General features: G+C 41.4%; 1 protein-coding gene across 2 annotated transcripts; it reads right to left on the reverse strand.

Moving 5' to 3' along the window:
• Positions 1 to 1,808: 1,808 nt before the first annotated feature.
• Positions 1,809 to 23,000, reverse strand: ANKRD66 (ankyrin repeat domain 66). 2 transcript variants are annotated; one of them, XM_082414658.1, is made up of 5 exons: positions 21,966 to 23,000; positions 18,853 to 21,858; positions 9,771 to 9,947; positions 7,829 to 8,057; positions 1,809 to 2,409 (listed from the first exon to the last, which is right to left on the reverse strand). In XM_082414658.1, the coding sequence occupies exons 3-5, from the start codon at positions 9,931 to 9,933 to the stop codon at positions 2,211 to 2,213; spliced, it is 591 nt and encodes a 196-aa protein (XP_082270784.1). In that variant the 5' UTR covers positions 9,934 to 9,947; positions 18,853 to 21,858; positions 21,966 to 23,000; the 3' UTR covers positions 1,809 to 2,210. The 2 variants fall into 2 exon arrangements, with proteins under 2 accessions (XP_082270784.1, XP_082270783.1); XM_082414657.1 differs by having other exon boundaries at positions 18,853 to 19,084; positions 20,900 to 23,000.
• Positions 23,001 to 24,803: the final 1,803 nt, after the last annotated feature.

Genomic DNA, 24,803 nt, shown 5'->3' on the forward strand with positions numbered 1-24,803 from the left:
AGATCTGGCCACCCTCCATGTCTGACCTCCAGGCCAGATTTCAGTGCCATTTGGTCAGCCCAGCACCTGGGGGCCAGTGCCCGGAAGGACAAATTGTCCAAGAGGAAGAGCCACCGGGGGTCACTCAGGAGACAAAGGCAATGATGAAGGGGGAAGCGCGAGTGAAGTTGCGTAAGGACCCCAGGAGGGTCCCAGCTGAGATGGCAGATGCAGAGCCTACAGGTCTCTCCCCCCTGGACCCAGCTCAGAGTCACAGGTCCTGAGATGGCCTTTCTGAGGGCGTGTGGCCAGAGCCGAGGGTGGAGGGGAAATTGTGAAAAGGGGGCTCCTTGAGGGGGCTGAGGTCTCTGAATCGGCAGGGGGCTCATTGAGGGGAATGGCGACCCAGTGAGGGAGGAGGATTATCTGTGGGCGGGCCATCAGTGAGGGGCCCCCATGAGAAGACAAGGCTCAATATGAGTGATGAAGGGGAAAACTATAGGTCTTTTTTTTTGCCAACGTGGGGGGCTCAGTGGTGCAGCCTGGGCCCTTTTCCACACACTCCCACCCCTCCCCCTCCCTCCTCTTCCCCCTTCTCCCTCCCCCTTTCCCCTTTCCCTTCTCCCTTGGCCCACAAGCCTCTGCATGGGCTATGGTCGGTGGTGGGGGAGAAGTGTGAACTTGCAGAGAGCATGGAAACTCTGCACAGAGGTCAAGGGCAACGTGTGTGTGAGGGTGAGTCAGGACGGAAGTCGGAGACCCCCACGTCCCCTGAGTTTAGCCTCATCCCCCAGAACCGGCGGGCCCAGGGTCTCCCCCTTCATACTCCCAGGAGAAGATGTTTATTGGTCCAGCTGGAGTTGTTGCCACTGGTTGAGGACTGATAGAAGGATGGCAAGCAGGAACCATCCCTGTGAATTGCAGGGACTAGAGAAAGGAAACTGATGCTGGGGATGGATAAACACTAGGCAAGGCAACCTCCACACCTATACTGCTTTCCTATAAGATGCTCAAGCATTTATTCATTTCAGAAAATTCAACTAAACATGACCTGTATTAACATAAGCCTTGAGGAGTGTGTAATTAAGATGATGTTTGGTGCCTAGACACATGGATTTAGGCAGAAAAATTAGTAAACCTAGAAAGTGCCATTTCAAGTACACTAGGCCAGCTGCCTGGCAGAGGCCCTAACTATTGTCTGGTTTCTACTGTAGTGCCATCTGATGGGGGAAAAAAGCAAGCCACCTACATAATTTTAAAAACTCTACTAGCCACATTTTTTAAAAAACTGAAAGGAAAAAGGTAGAATTCATGTTAGTAATATATTTTATTTAACCCAATATCCAAAATATTATCATTTCAATATGTAATCAATATTATTAATGAGCTATTTTACATCTTTTGTTCTAAGTCTTCAAAATATGATATGCATTTTATATTTATAGCATACCTCAATTTGGATGCAATATTTTCATTGGAAATATCTGATCTGTATTTAGATTTCCTAAAATATACAGTTGATCAAGTAGAGTTGCAATTACATGTTCTATTATTTTATGCTAGCTCTCATTATTAAGTGGAATAAAATTAATTTAAGGTTTTATTTCTCACTGAGCTAATCTATTGTCCAAATTGTCTCTCCCGTGTAGAAAGGATCATTGGTAAAAATGGCCCTGCTGAGACTGTGGGCTTCTACCCCAAGCAAAAAAAAAAAAAAAAAGCTGGAAACTCAGAGCTACATCTCTTCACCTCTTTGCTTGGTCTATGTGACAACAAATAATTTTTTTTTCATAGATTAACAGACCTGAGAATGTTGGAATTTTTTGAGATTTTGTTGTTACAATACTTTTTTTTTTCATTGAAACAACCAAGTTTCCTTAGGAGAAGCTTTTTCTTTGCCCCTGAAATGTTATAATTGCATATAGGGGTCCAGGAGACGCAGACAGTGCAAATCACTGGTGACAAAATGCAAGCAGCTGACATTTGTCCCCTCTTGGTAATACTTAGGGACGGCAGGTATGGGCAAGGAGGAGACAGCCCATGCAGAGTCCCCAGGCCAGACTTCCAGATTGAACAACAGGTCAGGAGCTATCGGTAGAAGCCATGTGGGTAATTAATGATCTAGGAGTGAAATCATGTCAGGACAACACACACCTAACAACACCTAGTCTGGTGCCAAGGAAAGTCTCCTGCCAGAAAACCCAGCTCCAGTTCCTGGGACGCCAGCCTTCTCACACTCTCCTCTCGTTGGTATTGCTGAGCCTGGTGGGGCCTCGAGTCTTATTCTTCTTCTTATTAATGTTTTGCTTTGAGGAAGGAAGAGACAGCTCCAGCTCCCTCTTCTTGGTATCCCAGCCTTCGTCCCGCTGATCGAGCTGCAGCCCCTTCTGCTGGGTGGCCTGGCGGTGGTCCCGGCACTGGGGCTCAGCCCTAGGAGAGGGGAACCAGCTCTCAGCCCCCAACCCCCGTGGACTGGACAGCCTGCCCGGCCTGCAGAGGGGTCTCTCCTCTGCCCTCTGCACGCAGCCTGGGCACCTCCGCCGTCCAGTCGAGGAGAAAGGCGGCCAAGTTCAAGCATTTCCAAGTGTACACTTAGGGAGGTCTCAGACACTAAAGAAACTCCTTTGAGGTGGAGAAAAACAGGGTGCCCAGGTGGGAGGTCCATAGAATCAAAGACAAGCACTTAGTTTGAAGTGCTTGTCATTTTTAATGACAGTGGCTGCACCACTGAGCGCCCCCCCTACTCATTTTTAAAGTGTTCACATCCACAGAGCAACCTGCGTATTATGGGGAGGCTGTTTTCCTTCATTTATTTTTTAATTGCATTTTTTCCTAATTATAAAAGCTATGTCTGTTCATTGTAGAAAAATTTAACGTACAGAAACAGGTAGGAAAGAAAATAAAAATTATAATCACGTACATATTGTATGTATAGATGGATTTATGTAAAGAATAGTTAGATGATATATATAGATAGATGATAGCTACAGAGTCTTAGAACAGGTGATAGATGGAGGAATAGATGAATTGATCATCATACACACACAGACGATGGGAAGCATACAAAAACACTGTTTTGTATATGAGGCCAAAGGTGAGTATGTGACTTGCTTAAGGACACCGGTGAAAGCCCATTCATGGAGATAAGATTTGAGCCAGTATGAGGACAAATGAAATTTGAGAGGATAAATGATCATACAGGCAGGACAAACAGTATTGCAAGTGCAAAGCATGATAAAAAGCACAGTTCATTCAGAGGACAGCAAACCTGCTTGTCGCTCAGCCTTTGTGCCCCCAACAAGCTGCAAGTGACCTCTCCATATTCAGACCACAAAGCCTCCCTCCTCTGACCTGCTCTCTTGACCTTGTCACTTTCTATCTTGTATTAGTGTTATTTATGTAAACAAGTTCTCTCCTCTCCCAGACAGGGAGCTTCTTAGTGTTCAGCACTGTACCTGAAGTATCTTTAAATCCTTTCCAGTATCTAGTTCAATGCCATGCACGTAGTAGGGCTCAAAAATATTTGTTTTTGTTTAAATTTTATTGAAGTATAGTTGATCTACAATGCTGTGTTAAATTTCTGCTGAAAAATATTTGTTGAACGAGAGATTTACTACTCAAGAGAGGCTGAATCAAAAGTTGAATTGTTCCACTAGGATACCTAGGATATTCCGAAAATTGTCAAATAGTGTCTAAGCTTCTTTTGAAATTCTTCTATATCCTTCCCTTCGTCTTCCTAGTCCAGGATCTCACCTACTTGCAACATGAAGGATTAAGAAATTCCTTACGTGATCTCCTTGCCTGTGGTCTAAGTGTGTCAAATCCAACCTGCACAGCTTTACTGCCACCTCTTCCACTACAGGAGTAACTTCGCTAAAGCCTTTGTTTCATCTTGTCAATCCCCTGAGGAGTTCACACTCATCTTCTTGCCCAGCTCACTGTGGTCGCCCACCCACCCAGCCTTAGTCTCCACTTCTCTCCAGCGTAAATGCTCTGCTCTGGCAGGCCACTCATCCCTCCACTGTCTCTCCACCTCCTCACATCCACACACAACCTATGCCCATTTCCAACTTGGTACCTTCACTCCAAATCAAGAAGATTTCTCCCTCCTTCATTAGCCAGGTCTTAGCTATATTTTAGGGTCCAGATTAATTTCCCCTTAACCAGGATTCCTTCCCGTTAAGTCCTCTCTCTAACTGTCACAAGGGAAGTTCCTCATAGGAGATGATGAATAGAAATGACTTACACGTGATGTGGTTGACCTTTGTTGTATTTGTCTGCTCAGCAATGCCTGCCCACTTTTCCTGGTAATAGCACTCACTCTGCATTATTTGGAGGAATCCCTCCTCCTCCACTTCAGTTATGCTGGGGTTGTGTATCACATTCAGCCACCCACTGGTTACTAGGGAGGGGCTGAGATTACTCAGAGTAATTCAGTAAAGGAGAGCCAAGGATAGGTCCCTGAGGAATGCTAGCATCTAAAAGGCATGCAAGAATAGGAGCTTAGAAAAATCGTGAGAAGAAATGGTCAGCTAGTAAGGGAACAGGAAGACAGGAGCAGCAGATAACACAAGAGAGAAGAGTTATCAAATACCAGATTAAGTGGAGGTAAGATGTGCATTGAGAAGAGGCCATTAATTTAGCAGCAAGGATCTCCGTGGATGAGAGCTGATTCAGTACAATGATGGGGGAAGAAGTCTGAAGAGTGGATGAGGAAGTAGAGACAATTATATAGATGACCTTTCAAGTAGCTTAGAAATGTAGCGAAGAAGAAAGACATAGCAGACATTAGAAGGGCCTCTAACTCTTTGTGTGTTTGTTTAATAAGATCTGTTTGAGTATGTTCATGAGGCAAAGAGAAGGGAAGGGAAGGAATAGAAAAAACTTAAAAATACAGAAGAGAGCATGAAAGATGCAACAAAGAATGTGGGAATGATGATCTTGTAGGAGACATAAAGGATTGGATGAAGGGTCTATATGGAGCGATAATACTTCCCACAGGAGGCTGAACAGGAAGGCAACAAGGAACAGATGTAGATGTATATATGATATGTAGGTTTGAGAGGTGTGAAGACGTATACCCATGGCTTCAATATTCTCTGTGAAGTAGAAAGCATACCCTCTGAGGGACGGGCTGAGGTGTGATTGGAACTTGAAATTGTCACTGATGGAGAAGAACAGGAAGAGATGGCTAGAGTGTTCTAATGGCTCAGCTGGAGATAGAAACCTTAGAACTTCTGGTGGTAACCAACTACTTATCTGTGGGCTTAGCAGACCAAGAACAGGCGTGGAGAAGACAGAGACCAACCCAAGGCTGGGAATTCTGGATTATATGCTACAGAAGGACCAAAGGGTGGAAAGTTAAAAATAGTGGAAACAGAGTGAAAGAAGCAGTGTATCATGGTGTTGCAAACAAAAGAAGAGAAAAGAGTGTTTTGACCACCATCTAATTCTGAAAAGATTAACCTGCTGCAATCACTGATGTACAGTGCTCTCTGTGCTTCAGACAGAAGAGATTAAGGTGATGAATGAAGTTCTCTGTGCTTCTGACAGGAAATTAAATATCATAACAGGATGATCTGTGCTTTGGACAAGCAGGCTCCTTAGTTAGATGTATCTCAGGAAGAATTTTAATGAACCCAGCTTCTTGTATCTTCCCATACATAGAAAAGCACTGTAATCATTAACCTGAGACATCTGTTCTTTGTGATGAGCAGTAATCTTTTGCCAAGATGTATGCTTGACTGCATGTATTCCTAAGCCCCAAAAAATCATATATAAACTAGCCTTGTCCCCCACCTCTTGAGAGCAGTTTCTAAGAGCTACTGAGATGCTGTCTCCCAAGCTCAAGTCCTCAGTAAGACCCTGAATAAAACTGAACTCACAACTCTCACTTTGTGCATTTTGCTTTCAGCCCACAGTGTCCAGATGGCAGACAGATGGAAGATAGCGAAACCTTCAGGCAGGTGATTGGTGGGAGGGAAAGAAGTTGAATGAGAAGAGTTCTTGCAGTCAAATACCTGTGTGATGATCCAGGAACTGGGAAAATGAAGAAAGGGAGCTATGGTCACATGGTGGTATGTTAGAGTCTTAGAGAGTCCAGCAAACAATGTTGCTGATGCTGAGGTCCATAATGGTTGGAGGTTATTGAATGTAGGGCATGATGGCAGGACTGGGGAGAAGACAGAGTCTTGGAGCCAGGACTCAAGGTTCTGCCTCTACTCCTCAAATCTTCTTAATTATGATTTTGAATATTATTAATGTGGAACACCACTTTTTTTTTTTTTAATTTTTATTTATTTATTTATATTTTTGGCTGTGTTGGGTCTTCGTTTCTGTGCGAGGGCTTTCTCTACTTGTGGCAAGTGGGGGCCACTCTTCATCGCGGTGCGTGGGCCTCTCATTATCGCGGCCTCTCTTGTTGCGGAGCACAGGCTCCAGACGCACAGGCTCAGTAGTTGTGGCTCACGGGCCCAGTTGCTCCATGGCATGTGGGATCTTCCCGGACCAGGGCTCGAACCCGTGTCTCCTGCATCGGCAGGCGGATTCTCAACCACTGCGCCACGAGGGAAGCCCCGGAACACCACTTTTAAGGGAAAGTCTCATGGGTTACTTCTACAGATGACTGATCTCATCATAGGCAAAGATTTTACTAGTTTAACTTTCCGAAGATAACTTTATTTTCAAGAAGGGCATTTCGCTATCACCCCCCCTTCCCAAATGAACTGCCCCACAGATAGATTTGCTATAGATCTCATTTTGGTTTTCAAGCAATGCTGCCCTCACTCGTTACTTTACTATCTCTTGTATGAATTACTTATTAACACAACCAGATTATAGGTTCCTAAATTTCATCTCCGTCCCTCCAAGAGCCGTAACTTTCAAGTACATAATTGATACTTAATTCTATTTGAATGCTTGGTTGAGAGAAAAAATTAACAAATGTTAGAAAAGTTCTTATCTTTGGTGAGTGTGTGAGTAGGAGATTCACAGATAAATAGGCATTTTAAAAGGCAGAAGGGCCCTTATGGATGATAGCTTAATTCACCTGCTTCATTTTAAATATGAGGAAACTGAGGGTCAGGAAAGAGACTTAACTTGCCCAAGGTCACACAGCTGGCTTGAATACCTTTCAGGAATCTGAAGGGGGGGGGGGGGTCCATGAATCTTGTACCATGTCCCATTTTCAAATTTGTGTCCCACCGCTCTTATCTGAGATAGTTTTTGTATAATCTAAAACAATAAGTATAATGATTATGTATCATATTATTAAAATTATAATAATAATGTGTAATTATACTAATGTATAAGTTTTAAACAATAGATTTTTCCAGAAAAATCATATAATATTTTTTATTAATTAACTGCCTGACATACCTCTCTAATTTTTATTTTCTGTGAGGTAATGAGGACTTTTTAAAAATTGAAGTATAGTTGATTTACAATGTTGTATCAGTTTCTGGTATACAGCGAGGTGATTCAGTTTTATATTACATATAAGAATATATATATTCTTTTTCAGATTCTTTTTCCCTTATAGGTTATTATAAGATACTGAATATAGTACTGTGCTATACAGTAGGACCTTGTTATTTATCTATTTTATATATGGTAGTGTGTCTCTGTTAATCCCAAACAATAGATTTTAATAATCTAAGTAATCTAAAACAATATAGTTTCCACCCCAAACTAGCCATTTCAGTGAAAAATTGGTAAAAACAACTCAAACAACAATTGGTTGGATTTCCTCATTTCATTTTCATCAACCTGAGACCACTGAGTTGGCAAAGACCTTGGTCACTGGCTCCTCTTTCTCTGCCCTTTAGAGCTGGAAATAAAGGAAACTTACTGCTCCAGGAATGCTACACAGGCTTTCTGCCCATAGATCTGTGCGATCCTCTTTGGTGTGTCTCCAAAGAAGTCAGGGGCGTCGATGGCGGCGTGCAGGGCATGGAGAGTTTTGAGCACGTTCAGATGGCCCGATTCAGCTGCGAAATGAGCGGGGGTCCAGCCCACATCAGTTACCAGGCAGGGCCTGGCCCCGTGTTCTATCAGGAGCTGCAGCACCTCCATGTGCCCTTAGACGTCCCAAGAAGAAACAAGAGGTTAGGATGAAGGTGTCTCTGCTGGACCAAGGCCAGAGCTAGCCTAGGTGGCACAAAAGAGGGGGAGACGCTTGCCCTTGAGGTCCCTCCAGTTTCCTAGCATCAACCCCTCCTCCTTTCTCCCTCTTCTTACCAGGCACTCGGCACCCCACTCTTACCCCGTGGCTCCCACTCTCAGTCTGAGCCCTCCAAGGATTCCCTCTGTTCCTTCCAGGACACCCCCTCTCCTGTCCATTCTTGCAGACCCTGCCCAGGAATCTTGCTTTTTCTTCCAAGTCACTCTACCCTGACCTGAGCTAACACCCCTAAGGCTCGCTCTGCTTTCGGGAGTCTCAATGGCGACTGCAAAACCAAATATTTGACAACGACGTGGATGCACTTTGAGGGCATTATCCTAAGTGAAATAAGTCAGACAGAGAAAGACGAATATCATATGATCTCACTATATATAGAATCTAAAAACAAAAAAAACTGAGCTCATAGATACAGAGAACAGATTCGTGGTTGCTGTGGGTGGGCGCAAGATGGGTGAAGGTACAAAAGGTACAAACTTCTAGTTATAAAATAAATGTCATGAGGATGTAATGTACAGCATGGTGACTATTGTTAATAATACTGTATTGCATATTTGAAAGTTGCTAGGAGAGTAGATCTTAAAAGTTATCACAAGGAAAACAATTTGTAACTATGTATGGTGGCAGATGTTAACTAGACTTACTGCGGTATTTCACAATATATACAAAAATTGAATCATTATGCTATATACCTAAAACTGATATTATGTTGTATGTCAATTACATCTCAAGAAAAAATACATCAAGTCCCACTTACATGAAAGCTAGCACAGATTAAGAGTACAGGTTTTCTCATCAGAGAGATGTGGGTTTATACCTGACAATAAATACCGCTTGCTAACCATGGCATCGCAGATGAGAAACAAACATCCGAGGTTCAGTTTCCTCATTTGCAAATTAAGGATATATTCCTCTACCTTACCGAGTTCTTGTGAAGCACAAAAGGATCACAGGCGTAAAGTACACAGCCTAGCATATAGCAAATGTTCACTGACAGTTGCTTTAGCATAGCTCCCATCACTTTGTACTGGAAAATTCTCCCAACTGATTTCTCTGCAGCCAGGCTTGCTTCCCACCAACCCATTCGTCATACGGGAGTCAAAACAAATTTTTAAAAAGCAAAGTTGACTGTAATACTTTCCTAACATCCTTCAAGGGTGTTCTATGGCTGAAGGTCTTGACAAGCCCCTTGGCTGAGTTTTTGCCACGATCCTCCTCCAGTTCTATAACTGAGCCTTGTTTGGCGTGCCCCAGCCATGAACAGGACAAAGTTCCTGTCCTGCCCTCAAGAGGGCAGAAAGCTAACATTAATTGAGAGTCACTACGTGCTAGGCAGTGCACATTCGCTATCTTACTGAATCCTCACCACAAGATTCCAAGGCAGCATTACTGCTCTCATCATACAGATGAATAGACTAAGGCCTGGAGATGTTATATAACTTGCCTAAGGTGCTACAACTAATAAGTGGAGGTGCCACGATTGTAATGGCCCCCATTCATTCATCTGGCTCCCAAGAAATGTTCTTTCTACTACCCCACACCGACCACCCACTGGGAACCTCGTGAACAGCGGTCTCGAAGGGATGGATCTACGTAGGCATTGCCTACTCACCCTTGATTGCAGCCCAGTGAAGCGGGGTTCGGTCATTCCAGTCCAAATCCTTGTAGTTTGGGTCACAGAGACCTTTCTTCAAAATCTTTTTCACTGAATTGTAGTCCCCAGCAGCTACGGCTTGGTGGAGTTTTGTCATGTTGGACAGTTTGGTCAATTCCATGACCGAAAAAACAACTGTGGGAAAAGCATGCCACTTAGGAAATTCTCTGCAACACCTTATTCCTAGGGAGTGATTCCATAGGGTTCCTGATTGTTTACTTTCTTTCTTACCTCATACCTTTGCATCCAGGGTTGCTTCATGTGTATGCTGATTGTTTACTTTCTTTCTTACCTCATACCTTTGCATCCAGGGTTGCTTCATGTGTATGCCCTGCTGAGTGTGTATTTGGATCTTAGCTACTGTGGTTAGTGCTTGCCAATCCCCTATCCCAAAACTATCAATGGTTCCTTTCTGCCTATAGGACTACAGGCTAAGCTCATGGGCTGACATTTGCTAATTGGCCTCAAACCTCTTCCCAGCACTACTTCCCACTCCTACTCAAAAGTGCTAGCAGTGTGACTCTCAGTTGTGTAATTCTGTGCCTTATCTTTCTCATCTAAAGAATGGGTATAATTAGCCAGGGGCTTTTGAGAATACAAGGACAATCCATGTGAGCAGTTTATACTGAGGAGGTACCCCATGGAAATTAAGTATTATCGCTACACCAATTCAGGAGATGGACAAGATGAAAACATACAAATAAAATGGCTAAAAATTGTTTACAACATTAAGACACAAACCAACAGTTCTCAAACTACAGTCTATAGATATTTAGAACTCCCTGGGACCCTTCTGGGGGATCCATGAGGTCAAAGCTATTTTCATTATAATATTAAAATGTGATTGGTCCTGTTCCCTGTGCTGACAATTGGTCTGATGGTTCAAAAACAATGATGTAGAAAACCGCTGGTGCCTTAGCACAAAGCAAGGCAATGACACCAAACACCTAGCAGTCAAGGTATTCTTCACCACCACACACACAGAGTTTTAGTTTTTGTTTTTGTTTTTGTTTTAAGGCTAATTTTAGTAAAGAAATTGAAGCAGTAAGAATTATTTATATTAAATTCTGACCCCTGATTACATGACTTTGTAGAAGTGTTTTTATCATATTGTATAACGAAATGTGTCAACATTTGGAAAGTCTGCATAACTCCATGAATCAATATTTTTTATATGACAAGTGTATGACGTTACCAAATCATGCATGGGTAAAGAGATCTATTCAAGACAGGCCAATGAGTTTTAGTGAAATAGAATATGAAAAGTACATTGCGATTGTTTCAGATTCTAACTATCCTTTAAAGCCCTACCACTTGTCCAATTCTGGTGTAGCATCAAAGAAGAATTTCCACAATTATCTGAAAAGGCTATAAAATATTCTTCTTTTTTCCAACTTTATATATGGGTAAAACCAGATTTTCTTTATATACTTCAACCAAAACAACAAGCTGAATGCAGAAGCAGATATGAGAATCCAGCTGTCTTCTATTAAGCAACATATTAAAGAGATTTGACCAAAAAAAAAAAAAAAACTAAAACAATGCCACTCTTCTCACATATTTTGTTTTAGAAAATATACTTATTTTCATAAAATTATTATTTATGTTATTGTGTATTAGGTTTATTACAACTTTTGTAAATGAATCAAGAAACATTTTAAATTTTTCTCAGTTTTAATATCAAATAGGGTAAATACTGATAGCTATAATCCACATCAAAAAAAGCTCTCTGGGGTTCACAGTAATTTTTAAGAGTAAAGGAGTCCCGAGACTCCAAAGTTTGAGACATTGATATAAACAAATAAGGGGCTGAGACAGAAAGGAGAAGAACAGGAGAGAGTCACCTGAGGTGAGGCCATAGGGAATGTCTCTCTGATCTCAACATGTGAGGTCTCAAGAAGAGGTTGGAGTCAACCATACAAAATGTGGCCTAGCAGCAGCAGCAACCAGGAATTTGTTAGAAATGCAAATTATTGGGCCCCAACTTGGACCTACAGTATTAGAAACGGGTGGGGAGGGAGCAGTCAGTGTCATAGTAAGCCTTCCAGGTGAGTCTGATGTACGGGAAAAGAAAGGAGAGAGAAACCTTCAACATGGCGGAGGAGTAAGACGTGGAGATCACCTTCCTCCTCACAAATACATCAGAAATACATCTACATGTGGAACAACTCCTACAGAACACCTACTGAACGCCGGCAGAAGACCTCAGACTTCCCAAAAGGCAAGAAACTCCCCACGTACCTGGGTAGGGCAAAAGAAAAAAGAAAAAACAGAGACAAAAGAATAGGGATGGGACCTGCACCACTGGGAGGGAGCTGTGAAGGAGGAAAGGTTTCCACACACTAGGAAGCCCCTTTGCGGGCGGAGACTGCGGGTGGCGGAGGGGGGAGCTTCGGAGCCACGGAGGAGAGCGCAGCCACAGGGGTGCAGAGGGCAAAGCGGAGAGATTCCTGCACAGAGGAGTGCTGCCGACCAGCACTCACCAGCCCGAAAGGCTTGTCTGCGCACCCGCCAGGGCGGGCGGGGGCTGGGAGCTGAGGCTCAGGCTTCGGAGGTCAGATCCCAGGGAGAGGACTGGGGTTGGCTGCGTGAACACAGCCTGAAGGGCCTAGTGCACCACAGCTAAATGGGAGGGATTCTGGGAAAAAGTCTGGACCTGCCTAAGAGGCAAGAGACCATTGTTGCGGGGTGCACGAGGAGAGGGGATGCAGAGCACCGCCTAAACGAGCTCCAGAGACGGGCGCGAGCCGCGGCTATCAGCGCGGACCCCAGAGACGGGCATGAGACGCTAAGGTTGCTGCTGCCGCCACCAAGAAGCCTGTGTGCAAGCACAGGTCACTATCCACACCTCCCCTCCTGGGAGCCTGTGCAGCCCACCACTGCCGGGGTCCTGTGATCCAGGTACAACTTCCCTGGGAGAACGCACGGCGCGCCTCAGGCTGGTACAACATCACACTGGCCTCTGCCGCCGCAGGCTCTCCCCGCATTCCATACCCCTCCCTCCCCCCGGCCTGAGTGAGCCAAAGCCCCCTAATCAGCTGCTTCTTTAACCCCGTCCTGTCTGGGTGGGGAACAGGAGCCCTCAGGCAACATACACACAGAAATGGGGACAAATCCAAAGCTGAACCCCAGGAGCTGAGCGAACAAAGAAGAGAAAGGGAAATTTCGCCCAGCAGCCTCAGGAGCAGGGGATTAAATCTCCACAATCAACTTGATGTACCTTGCATCACTGGAATACCTGAATAAATAATGAATTATCCCAAAATTGAGGTGGTGGACTTTGGGAGCAACTGTAGACTTGGGCTTTGCTTTCTGCTTCTAATTTGTTTCTGGTTTTATGTTATCTTAGTTTAGTATTTAGAGTTTATTATCATTGGTAGATTTGTTTATTGATTTGGTTGCTCTCTTCCTTTTTTTTTTATGTATAGATATATATATACTTTTTTCCTTTTTCTCTTTCTGTGAGTGTGTATGTGTATGCTTCTTTGTTTGATTTTCTCTGTATAGCTTTGCTTTTACCATTTGTCCTAGGGTTCTGTCTGTCCGTTTTTTGTTGTTGTTATTGTTTTTAGTATAGTTTCTAGCACTTGTTATCATTGGTGGATTTGTGTTTTGATTTGGTTACTCTTTTCTTTCTTTATTACTTTTTAATTTTTATTTTTAATAATTTTTTCTATTTTAATAACTTTATTTTATTTTATTTTTTCTTTCTTTTCTACCTTTTCTTCTAAGTCATGTGGCTGACAGGGTCTTGGTACTCCAGCGGGGTCAAGCCTGTGCCCCTGAGGTGAGAGAGCCGAGTTTAGGACATTGGTCCACCAGAGACCTCCCAGCTCCACATAATATCAAACGACAAAAGCTCTCCCAGATATCTCCATCTCAATGCTAAGAGCCAGCTCCACTCAACGACCAGCAAGCTACAGTGCTGGACACACTATGCCAAATGACTAGCAAGACAGGAACACAACCCCACCCATTAGCAGAGAGGCTGCCTAAAATCATAATAAGGTCACAGACACCCCAAAACACACCACCGGACGCAGTCCTGCCTGCCAGAAAGACAAGATCCAGCCTCATCCACCAGAATACAGGCACCAGTCCCCTCCACCAGGAAGCCTACACAAACCACTAAACCAACCTTAGTCACTGGGGGCAGACATCAAAAAAAGCAGGAACTACGAACTTCCAGCCTGTGAACAGGAGACCCCAAACACAGTAAGTTAAGCAAAATGAGAAGACAGAGAAACAAACAGCAGATGAAGTTTAAAACCCACCAGACCAAACAAATGAAGAGGAAATAGGCAGTCTACCTGAAAAAGAATTCAGAGTGATGATTATCCACGATCTTGGAAATAGAATGGAGAAAATACAAGAAATGTTTAACAAGGACCTAAAACAACTAAAGAGCAAACAAACAATGATGAACAACACAGTAAATGAAATTTAAAATATTCTAGAAGGATTCAGTAGCAGAATAAATGAGGTGAAGAATGGATAAGGGACCTGGAAGATAAAATAGTGAAAATAACTACTGCAGAGCAGAAGAAAGAAAAAAGAATGAAAAGAATTGAGAACAGTCTCAGAGACCTCTGGGACAACATTAAACACACCAGCATTTGAATATAGGGGTCCCAGAAGAAGAAGAGAAAAAGAAAGGGACTGAGAAAATATTTGAAGAGATTATAGTTGAAAACTTCCCTAATATGGGAAAGGAAATAGTCAATCAAGTCCAGGAAGTTAGACAGTCCCATGCAGGATAAATCCAAGGAGAAACATGCCAAGACACATATTAATCAAACTATCAAAAATTAAATAAAAAGAAAAAATATTAAAAGCAGCAAGGGAAAAACAACAAATAACATACAAGGGAATCCCCATAAGGTTAACAACTGATCTGTCACGAGAAACTCTGCAAGCCAGAAGGGAGTGGCAAGACATATTTAAAGTGAGGAAAGGGAAAAACCTACAACCAAGATTACTCTACCCAGCAAGGATCTCATTCAGATTCAACAGAGAAATTAAAAACTTTACAGAAAAGCAAAAGCTAAGAGAATTCAGCACCACCAAACCAGCTTTACAAAAAACGCTAAAGGAACTTCTCCAGGCAGGAAACACAAGAGAAGGAAAAGACCTACAATAACAAACCGAAAACAATTAAGAAAATGGTAATAAGAACATACATATTGAAAACTACCCTAAATATAAATGGATTAAATGCTCCAACTGAAAGACATAGACTGGCTGAATGGATACAAAAACAAGACCCAAATATATGCTGTCTACAAGAGACCCACTTCAGACCTAGGGACACATACAGACTGAAAGTGAGGGGATGGAAAAAGATATTCCATGCAAATGGAAATCAAAAGAAAGCTGGGGTAGCAATTCTCATATCAGACAAAATAGACTTTAAAACAAAAACTATTACAAGAGACAAAGAAGGGCACTACATAATGAGCAAGGGATCAATCCAAGAAGAAGATATAACAATTGTAAATATTTATGCACCCAACATAGGAGCACCTCAATACATAAAGCAAATGCTAATAGCCATAAAAGGGGAAATCAACAGTAACACAATCATAGTAGGGGCCTTTAACACCCCACTTTCACCAATGGACAGATCATCCAAAATGAAAATAAATAAGGAAACACAAGCTTTAAATGATACATTAAACAACATGGACTTAATTGATATTTATAGGACACTCCACCCAAAAACAACAGAAAACACTTTCTTCTCAAGTGCTCATGGAACATTCTCCAGGATAGATCACATCTTGGGTCACAAACAAGCTTTGGTAAATTTAATAAAATTGAAATCATATCAAGTATCTTTTCCGACCACAACGCTATGAGACTAGATATCAATTACAGGAAAAAATCTGTAAAAAATACAAACACGTGGGGGCTAAACAATACACTACTAAAAACCAAGAAATCACTGAAGAAATCAAAGAGGAAATCAAAAAATACCTAGAAACAAATGACAATGAAAACAGGATGACCCAAAACCTATGGGATGCAGCAAAAGCAGTTCTAAGAGGGAAGTTTATAGCAATACAATCCTACCTCAAGAAACAAGAAACATCTCAAATAAACAACCTAACCTTACACCTCAAGCAGTCAGAGAAAGAAGAAGAAGAACAACAAAAAATGCCAAAGTTAGCAAAAGGAAAGAAATCATAAAGATCAGATCAGAAATAAATGAAAAAGAAATGAAGGAAACAATAACAAAGATCAATAGAACTAAAACATTGTTCTTTGAGAAGATAAAAATTGATAAACCATTAGCCAGACTCATCAAGAAAAAAGGGAGAAAACTCAAATCAATAGAATTAGAAATGAAAAAGGGAAGTAACAACTGACAGTGCAGAAATACAGAGGATCATGAGAGATTCTACAAGAAATTATATGCCAATAAAATGGACAACCTGGAAGAAATGGACAAATTCTTACAAAGGTATACCCTTCCAAGACTGAACCAGGAAGAAATAGAAAATATAAACAGACCAATCACAGGCAATGAAATTGAGACTGTGATTAAAAATCTTCCAACAAACAAAAGCCAAGGACCAGATGGCTTCACAGGCGAATTCTATCAAACATTTAGAGAAGACCTAACACCTATTCTTCTCAAACTCTTCCAAAATATAGCAGAGGGAGAAACACTCCCAAACTCATTCTACGAGGCCACCATCACCCTGATACCAAAACCAGACAAAGATGTCACAAAGAATGAAAACTAGAGGCCAATATCACTGACGAACATAGATGCAAAAATCCTCAACAAAATACTAGCAAACAGAATCCAACAGCATATTAAAAGGATCATACAACATGATCAAGTGGGGTTTATCCCAGGAATGCAAAGATTCCTCAATATATGCAAATCAATCAATGTGATAAACCATATTAACAAACTGAAGGAGAAAAACCATATGATCATCTCAATAGATGCAGAAAAAGCTTTCAACAAAATTCAACACGCATTTATGAAAAAAACCCTCCAGAAAGTAGGCATAGAGGGAACTTACCTCAACATAATAAAGGGCATATATGACAAACCCACAGCCAACATCGCTCTCAATGGTGAAAAACTGAAACCATTTCCACTAAGATCAGGCACAAGACAAGTTTGTCCACTCTCACCACTATTATTCAACATACTTTTGGAAGTTTTAGCCACAGCAATCAGAGAAAAAAAAGAAATAAAAGGAATCCAAATTGGAAAAGAAGAAGTAAAGCTGTCACTGTTTGCAGACGACATGCTACTATACATAGAGAATCCTAAAGATGCTACCAGAAAACTACTAGAGCTAATCAATGAATTTGGTAAAGTAGCAGGATACAAAATTAATGCACAGAAATCTCTTGCATTCCTATACGCTAATGATGAAAAATCTGAAAGAGAAATTAAGGAAACACTCCCACTTACCATTGCAACAAAAAGAATAAAATACCTAGGAATAAACCTACCTAAGGAGACAAAAGACCTGTATGCAGAAAACTATAAGACACTGATGAAAGTAATTAAAGATGACACAAACAGATGGAGAGATATACCATGTTCTTGGATTGGAAGAATCAACTTTGTGAAAATGACTATACTCCCCAAAGCAATCTACAGTTTCAATGCAATCCCTATCAAACTACCAATAGCATTTTTCACAGAACTAGAACAAAAAAAATTTCACAATTTGTATGGAAACACAAAAGACCCTGAATATCCAAAGCTATCTTGAGAAAGAAAAACAGAGCTGGAGGAATCAGGCTCCCAGACTCCAGACTATACTACAAAGCTCCAGTAAACCTTTAGGCAAGTTTATGCAGAAATCAACCCCATTTGTTTTGCAATTGAGTTCATACCAAGGATATTCCACACCTTCTCATGGGGAAGTTGCAATTCAAGTAGAAGTTTTCAATGGAATACAAACAGAAGATTTTTCCAAATAAAAATATGTACAGTGCCAATAAGGATATGAAAAGATGCCCAGCATCATTAGTCATTAGGGAAATGCAAATCAAAACCACAGTGAGGCACCATTTCACAACCACTAGGATAACTATAATTTAAAAGACAAATAATAACAAGTGTGAGGATGTGGAGAAACTGGGACCCTCATACACTGTGTTGGGAATATAAAATGGTGCAGCCACTTTGGAAAGCAGTTTGATAATTCTTCAAAAGGTTAAACATGGAGTTATCATATGACCAGTAACCCCACTCCTAGGAGTAAACCTAAAAGAAGTGAAAACATATGTCCACACAAAAACTTGTACACACATGTTTATAGCAGCACATTACTCAATAGCCAAAAAGTGGAAACAACTCAAATGTCCATTAACAGATGAATGCATAAATAAAATATGGGATATTCATACAATGGAATAGTATTTGATAGTAAAAAAATGAGGAACTGATACATGCTACAACATGCATGAGCCTTGAAAACATGCTAAGTGAAAGAAGCCAGTCACAAAAGACCACATATTGAAAGATTCCATTTATGTGAAATGTCCCGAATAGGCAAAGCTATAGAGATAGAATGTAAATTATTGGTGGCCTAGGACTGGGATGAGTTGGGGGTGGGAAGTGAGCTAAGGAGCATAGGATTTCTTTCTGGGGCAATGAAATGTTCTAAAATTAGGTAGTGGGGGGTGATGCTTTCACAACTTTGAATATACTAAAAACCACTGAACTGTGTACTTTAAAGAGATGAATTTTATGGTATGTGAGTTATATCTCAATAAAGCTGTTTACAAATCAATGATACTATTAATTAGAAGCTTTCTTACAAAAATTTATTTGTAGAAAACAGATACAATTCACTAGCCTACCACTAACTACGAAAAATTAGCAAAACTTCTTACACTAGAATCCATGTAAATTTGATTAAGTGCACTTGAATTTCCATCTTTCTCATGACAGGTGTCTCAGTGTAAAAACTGGCCAGTAAATATAAGTTGTAATAAATATGAATGATCTATAATAACTGCAGTAAAAATCTAAAGACAGAGGAAATGTAAAAATACTTACTGTCTTTTGAAATCTGCGGCGCTCAGTGTTGCAAGGGAGTCCTAGCTGCCTGCCTTGTTGTGTTCACACCATGGAAACTGATCCCGCCCGCCTCATTAAAGCCTGCCAATCAACGTCAGCCTCACAAGGTGGGGACCGTCTAGGGGCGGGGACTGCTCCTCTGCTTGCCCTGATGCTGTTCAGCAATTCCATTCTGCTTCTGTAGTCCAAGAGGGGTCTTTAACAGGTTCTTCTGGAACAGCATTTGATTTAAAAATATGAAAATGTTAAAAAACAATCGCCAGTCCCCAAGACACCACGAAGGAGGTAAGCTGTTTGTTAACCCCCGTGGAGTGATGAAAACAGCGTGCGCCCCTCACATTCAGAACCCGCTATGAGATCTCAGGCAAAGCCCTTAACTTTGCTGAGCCTCTTTTTTTCTCATCAGTCAAATGAAGTTTTAACACTTTTCTCATAAGGCTATGAGAGATGAGTAGCTGAAATAATTTATAAAGCACCCCACACAGGGTGGAGGAAGGAACAGGGGGAGGGAAGGAGGAAAACTTTAGGTGCTTCCGTCTTGCTTCCTCTTTTTGCTCCCTTAGTCTAAGCAGCTGGTATCTTAACGATGATGCTGGTCTAAGAGACCTTCTCCCTCCCTCCCTCCTTTCCCTCCTCCCTTCCTTCCTTCCTTCCTTCCTTTCTTCCTTCATTCCTTCCTCTTCCTTCTCCTCTTCTTCCTCTCCCTCCCTAACCCCCACTTTCATTCCTTCTCCCTCTTTTCTTTTTTTCCTTTTTTCCTTGTATTTCTCTCCATTCTTTCTTCCCACCTGTATTTACTGAGTGCCTTATATCTGCCAGACACTATGCTGGGCCCTCTGGAGAACAGGGCACTCACTCTTCCTGTCTTCTTTGAGCTTAGAGTTCAGAGAAAAAGACAGACAATAAGGAAGAAAACAAATAAATGTCTACATGTAAAATTACAACTTGTATAAGTCTCGTGAACAAACAATGTGCAATGGCAGAGAATAACAGGAGAGGAGGAGATGGTGGATGTCCTGAGAGGGTGACCTCTGCGTTGAGACTTGGCATAAAAGAAGAGGCCAGGAGCTGGGGAAAGTGTTCCAGGCAGAAGAAAGGAAACAGCTTGGCCTAAGTGAGGAATAAAGAAGAGGAGGATGCAGCTGGTCTATGGGGTGTGGGGCAAAAAGAAAAGATGAGTTTCATATAGGCAAGGGCTATATCATTCAGGGTCTTCTACAGTATGTCAAGGAGTTTGGGTTTTTTCCAAGTACAAGGAGAAGTCACTGAATGGTTTTAAGCCAGGAACAAGATGGTGCAATTTATATGTTTTGAAAAGTAACTTTGGCTTCTACATGGAGAACAGGCTAAAGGGACACAAGATTGAAAGCAGGAGGACCACCAAGGGGGCTACTGCCCAAGTCCAGGCAAGAAAGGAAAGTGGCTTGTGTATTTGGCAGTGGAGATGATGGAGAGAAGAGAATGAATGAAATAAAAAATTATTTAGGAGGTAATATTAACAGGACTTGTCAATGAATTAGACATGAGCAGTGGGGGAAATGGAGGAATCAAGGATGATCCTTGGGTTTCTGGTTTAATCGACTTGGTAGGAAGGCGGTGATGTTTGGTGGTGTGGTGGTGACCGGGGAGGGCCAAGTCTGGGTAGTAGAAAGGTAGTTTAAATTAAATGTTCCAGTTTGAATGTGTTAACTTTGAGATACTTGTAACGCATCCAAATATCAAATAGGAGTCCAGAGTTCTGTAACTTTAGGGCTAAAGATACACATTTGGGTGTTGTCAGCATATAGTTGATGTTTAAAGGTATAGGTCTATGTAAGATAAGATTAAGGATAGCAGGTACAGAGAGACCATCTTTCTGAGATCTGGTAGCCAAGGAACAACTATCGAAGGAGATTAAGAAGCACTGCCAGGGAGGCAGGAGGAAAACAAGGAGAACATAGCTTCACAGAAGCTAAAGTAGAGTGTGGTTGGAAGGAGTAATGATAAACCATGTCAAAGAGGGCAGAAGTTTAATGAATGCCTGCACCTGGGCCTGGGAAGGTGAGAGTCAGGTTCCATTTGTGACTTCTGGATCATATGTTCCCTTCCTCCTGTAACCATCTTGTAGGAGCTTCCATGGGGTCTTCTAGGCGGGGAGCAGGACCTCAGTTGACATCTGGGATGATCCCTAGGGTCAGGAGAAGAAGGATGTGCTGGGTCTAGGATTCCAGCACTGCTGCTGATCAGCGCAAGCTGGAAATGTGTGCCGATGCAGCGTGAGACTTATGAATGCTTGGCAGGTAGGATTTCCAGGTTGGCTGTGTTTTCTCTAAGGTGATATTTTGCCATCGTGTGTCCTTCAGAGACCACCTTCAGAGACACAGCTGTGGTTCTGTTCTCAGTCTCTCCTGGTCCTGTACAACTTGAATGTGGGTCTTTGTAGCTCCATCATATGCTGACTTTTCGATGGGCTTCTATAAGGGATTTGTATTACTGTCTTGGTACCAGGTACCCCTTCTTCTGAGTAGCGTTTGTCCATATATTTCATCTTTTCTACCATCTCCTGTGGACCTGCCTCTGGCTCAACTCCCTTGAGGAAGTCTCTTCCATTTTCCCCATCAGATCCACTCTTCACTACTCATTACCCCAGGAGGCTTACCTTACGGACAGTACTCATGGGCTCCTATGCCCTCTAGCTTCCAGTTGGCTCTGGCCAATTTCCAGCAGGAGATTGGAGGGTGGATGGAAAGTGGGGTTGGAATATTTGGTCCTTTGGTTTCCTGCCTGGAGTTTGCTGCAGCAGTCACAGCTTCTGTCAGGTGGTCTTCTCCACAGAGTTACCAGGTCCCAGTAATTTCTTTTTCCTCTTGCTCCTTCAGGCCCATGGGTGGTAAGAGGTGTGGCACTATGCCCTGTGGGGTTCCTTAAATCCTGCTCTCACTTTTGGAAACAGTCACTTCATCAAACACTCACCAAATAATCCAGTTTGAGGATGCCACATACTTCCTGTCAGGATCCAGACCAAAAAAGTAGGAATTATATAAGCAATGGATAAGCCCCAGCATGGAGGCCAGAATGGTTTAGTGTAAAGTGAGTTGAACACAGAAACCTACATGAAAAGGAGTTTGAGGCCAGATCCTGGAAGGCCACAAATGCCACTTCAGGGTATCTGGACTTTATTTCTCCCTGTGCACAATGGGAAATGTTGACAGTTTCTGAATGGGGAAGTAAGATAATTAAAAGTCCATTATTTTTAGGGAAGTAATTTTGCCACCAGAAGGTATAATGTTTTCTGGGCTGAGGGACACCCATGGAAGAGGGAGAAAGAGTTAGAAGGCAATAAAAATCCATATATTTTGACAGAGAAAATCTGTTTCTAGGGATTTATCACAAAGAAATAATTAAAAACATGCACAAAAATTTAACTGCAAGGATAGTCACTGAAGTGCTATTTTAAAAATTACAAAATATAAAAAACCAAGTTTTCTAAGAAATAACCCAGATTTCCACTATAAAGGAGAATAATATACAGACTTTTTAAATGATACTGTAGATGTATATTTATTGGCTTGGTGAAAAGTTAGTATTATACAGCTAAGTTAAAATAGAATATTACTGATTGTGATTGTACCCTTCCTGCCATCTCATTGCAGCTTCCTCTTGGTCTTTGGATGTGGGTGTCTTTTTTGTCCCTCCCATCAGGAAACCTGCACAATCCTCTTAGATAGCCTCATCCACCAGAGGGCAGACAGCAGAAGCAAGAAGAACTACAATCCTGCAGCCTGTGTAACAAAAACCACATTCACAGCAAGATAGACAAGATGAAAAGGCAGAGGGCTATGTACCAGATGAAGGAACAAGATAAAACCCCAGAAAAACAACTAAATGAAGTGGAGATAGGCGACCTTCCAGAAAAAGAATTCAGAATAAGAATAGTGAAGACAATCCAGGACCTCGGAAAAAGAATGGAGGCAAAGATCGAGAAGATGCAAGAAATGCTTAACAAAGACATAGAAGAATTAAAGAACAAGCAAACAGAGATGAACAATAAAATAACTGAAATGAAAACTACACTAGAAGGAATCAATAGCAGAATAACTGAGGCAGAAGAACGGATAAGTGACCTGGAAGACTGAATGGTGGAATTCACTGCTGTGGAGGAGAATAAAGAAAAAAGAATGAAAAGAAATGAAGCCAGCCTAAGAGACCTCTGGGACAACATTAAACGCAACAACATTCGCATTATAGGGGTCCCAGAAGGAGAAGAGAGAGAAAGGACCCAAGAAAATATTTGAAGAGATTATAGTCGAAAACGTCCCTAACATGGGAAGGAAAATAGCCACCCAAGTCCAGGAAGCACAGAGAGTCCCATACAGGATAAACCCACGCAGAAACACACCGAGACACATAGTAATCAAATTGGCAAAAATTAAAGACAAAGAAAAATTATTGAAAGCAGAAAGGGAAAAATGACAAATAACATACAAGGGAACTCCCATAAGGTTAACAGCTGATTTCTCAGCAGAAACTCTACAAGCCAGAAAGGAGTGGCATGATATACTAAAAGTGATGAAAGGGAAGAACCTACAACCAAGAGTACTCTACCCGGCAAGGATCTCATTCAGATTCCATGGAGAAATCAAAAGCTTTACAGACAAGCAAAAGCTAAGAGAATTCAGCACCACCAAACCAGCTCTACAACAAATGCTAAAGGAACTTCTCTAAGTGGGAAACACAAGAGAAGAAAAGGACCTACAAAAACAAACCCAAAACAATTAAGAAAATGGTCATAGGAACATGCATATCAAAAATTACCTTAAACGTGAATGGATTAAATGCTCCAACCAAAAGACACAAGCTTCCTGAATGGATACAAAAACAAGACCCAAATACATGCTGTCTACAAGAGACCCACTTCAGACCTAGGGACACATACAGACTGAAAGTGAGGGGATGGAAAAAGAGATTCCATGCAAATGGAAATCAAAAGAAAGCTGGAGTAGCAATAGTCATATCAGATAAAATGGACTTTAAAATAAAGAATGTTGCAAGAGACAAGGAAGGACACTACATAATGATCAAGGGATCAATCCAAGAGGAGGATATAACAATTATAAATATATATGCACCCAACATAGGAGCACCTCAATACATGAGGCAAATGCTAACAGCTATAAAAGAGGAAATCGACAGTAACACAATAATAGTGGGGGACTTTAACACCTCACCTACACCAATGGACAGATCATCCAAGCAGAAAATTAATAAGGAAAAACAAGCTTTAAATGACACAACAGACCAGATAGATTTAATTCATACTTCTAGGACATTCCATCCAAAAACAGCAGATTACACTTTCTTCTCAAGTGCGCATGGAACATTCTCTAGGATAGATCACATCTTGGGTCACAAATCAAGCCTCAGTAAATTTAAGAAAATTGAAACCATATCAAGCATGTTTTCTGACCACAATGCTATGAGATTAGAAATGAATTAAAGGAAAGAAACGTAAAAAACACAAACACATGGCAGCTAAACAATACGTTACTAAATAACCAAGCGATCACTGAAGAAATCAAAGAGGAAATCAAAAAATACCTAGAGACAAATGACAATGAAAACACGACGATCCAAAACCTTTGGGATGCAGCAAAAGCAGTTCTAAGGGGGAAGTTTACAGCTATACAAGCCTACCTCAAGAAACAAGAAAAATCTCAAATAAACAATCTAACCTCACATCTAAAGGAACTAGAGAAAGAAGAACAAACAAAACCCAAAGTTAGTAGAAGGAAAGAAATCATAAAGATCAGAGCAGAAATAAGTGAAATAGAAACAAAGAAAATAATAGCAAAGATCAATAAAACTAAAACCTGGTTCTTTGAGAAGATAAACAAAATTGATAAACCAGTAGCCAGACTAATCAAGAAAAAGAGGGAGAAGATTCAAATCAA

This window comes from Balaenoptera physalus, assembly GCF_965194825.1.
Source record: "Balaenoptera physalus genome assembly, chromosome: 11".
Taxonomy (NCBI): Eukaryota; Metazoa; Chordata; class Mammalia; order Artiodactyla; family Balaenopteridae; genus Balaenoptera; species Balaenoptera physalus.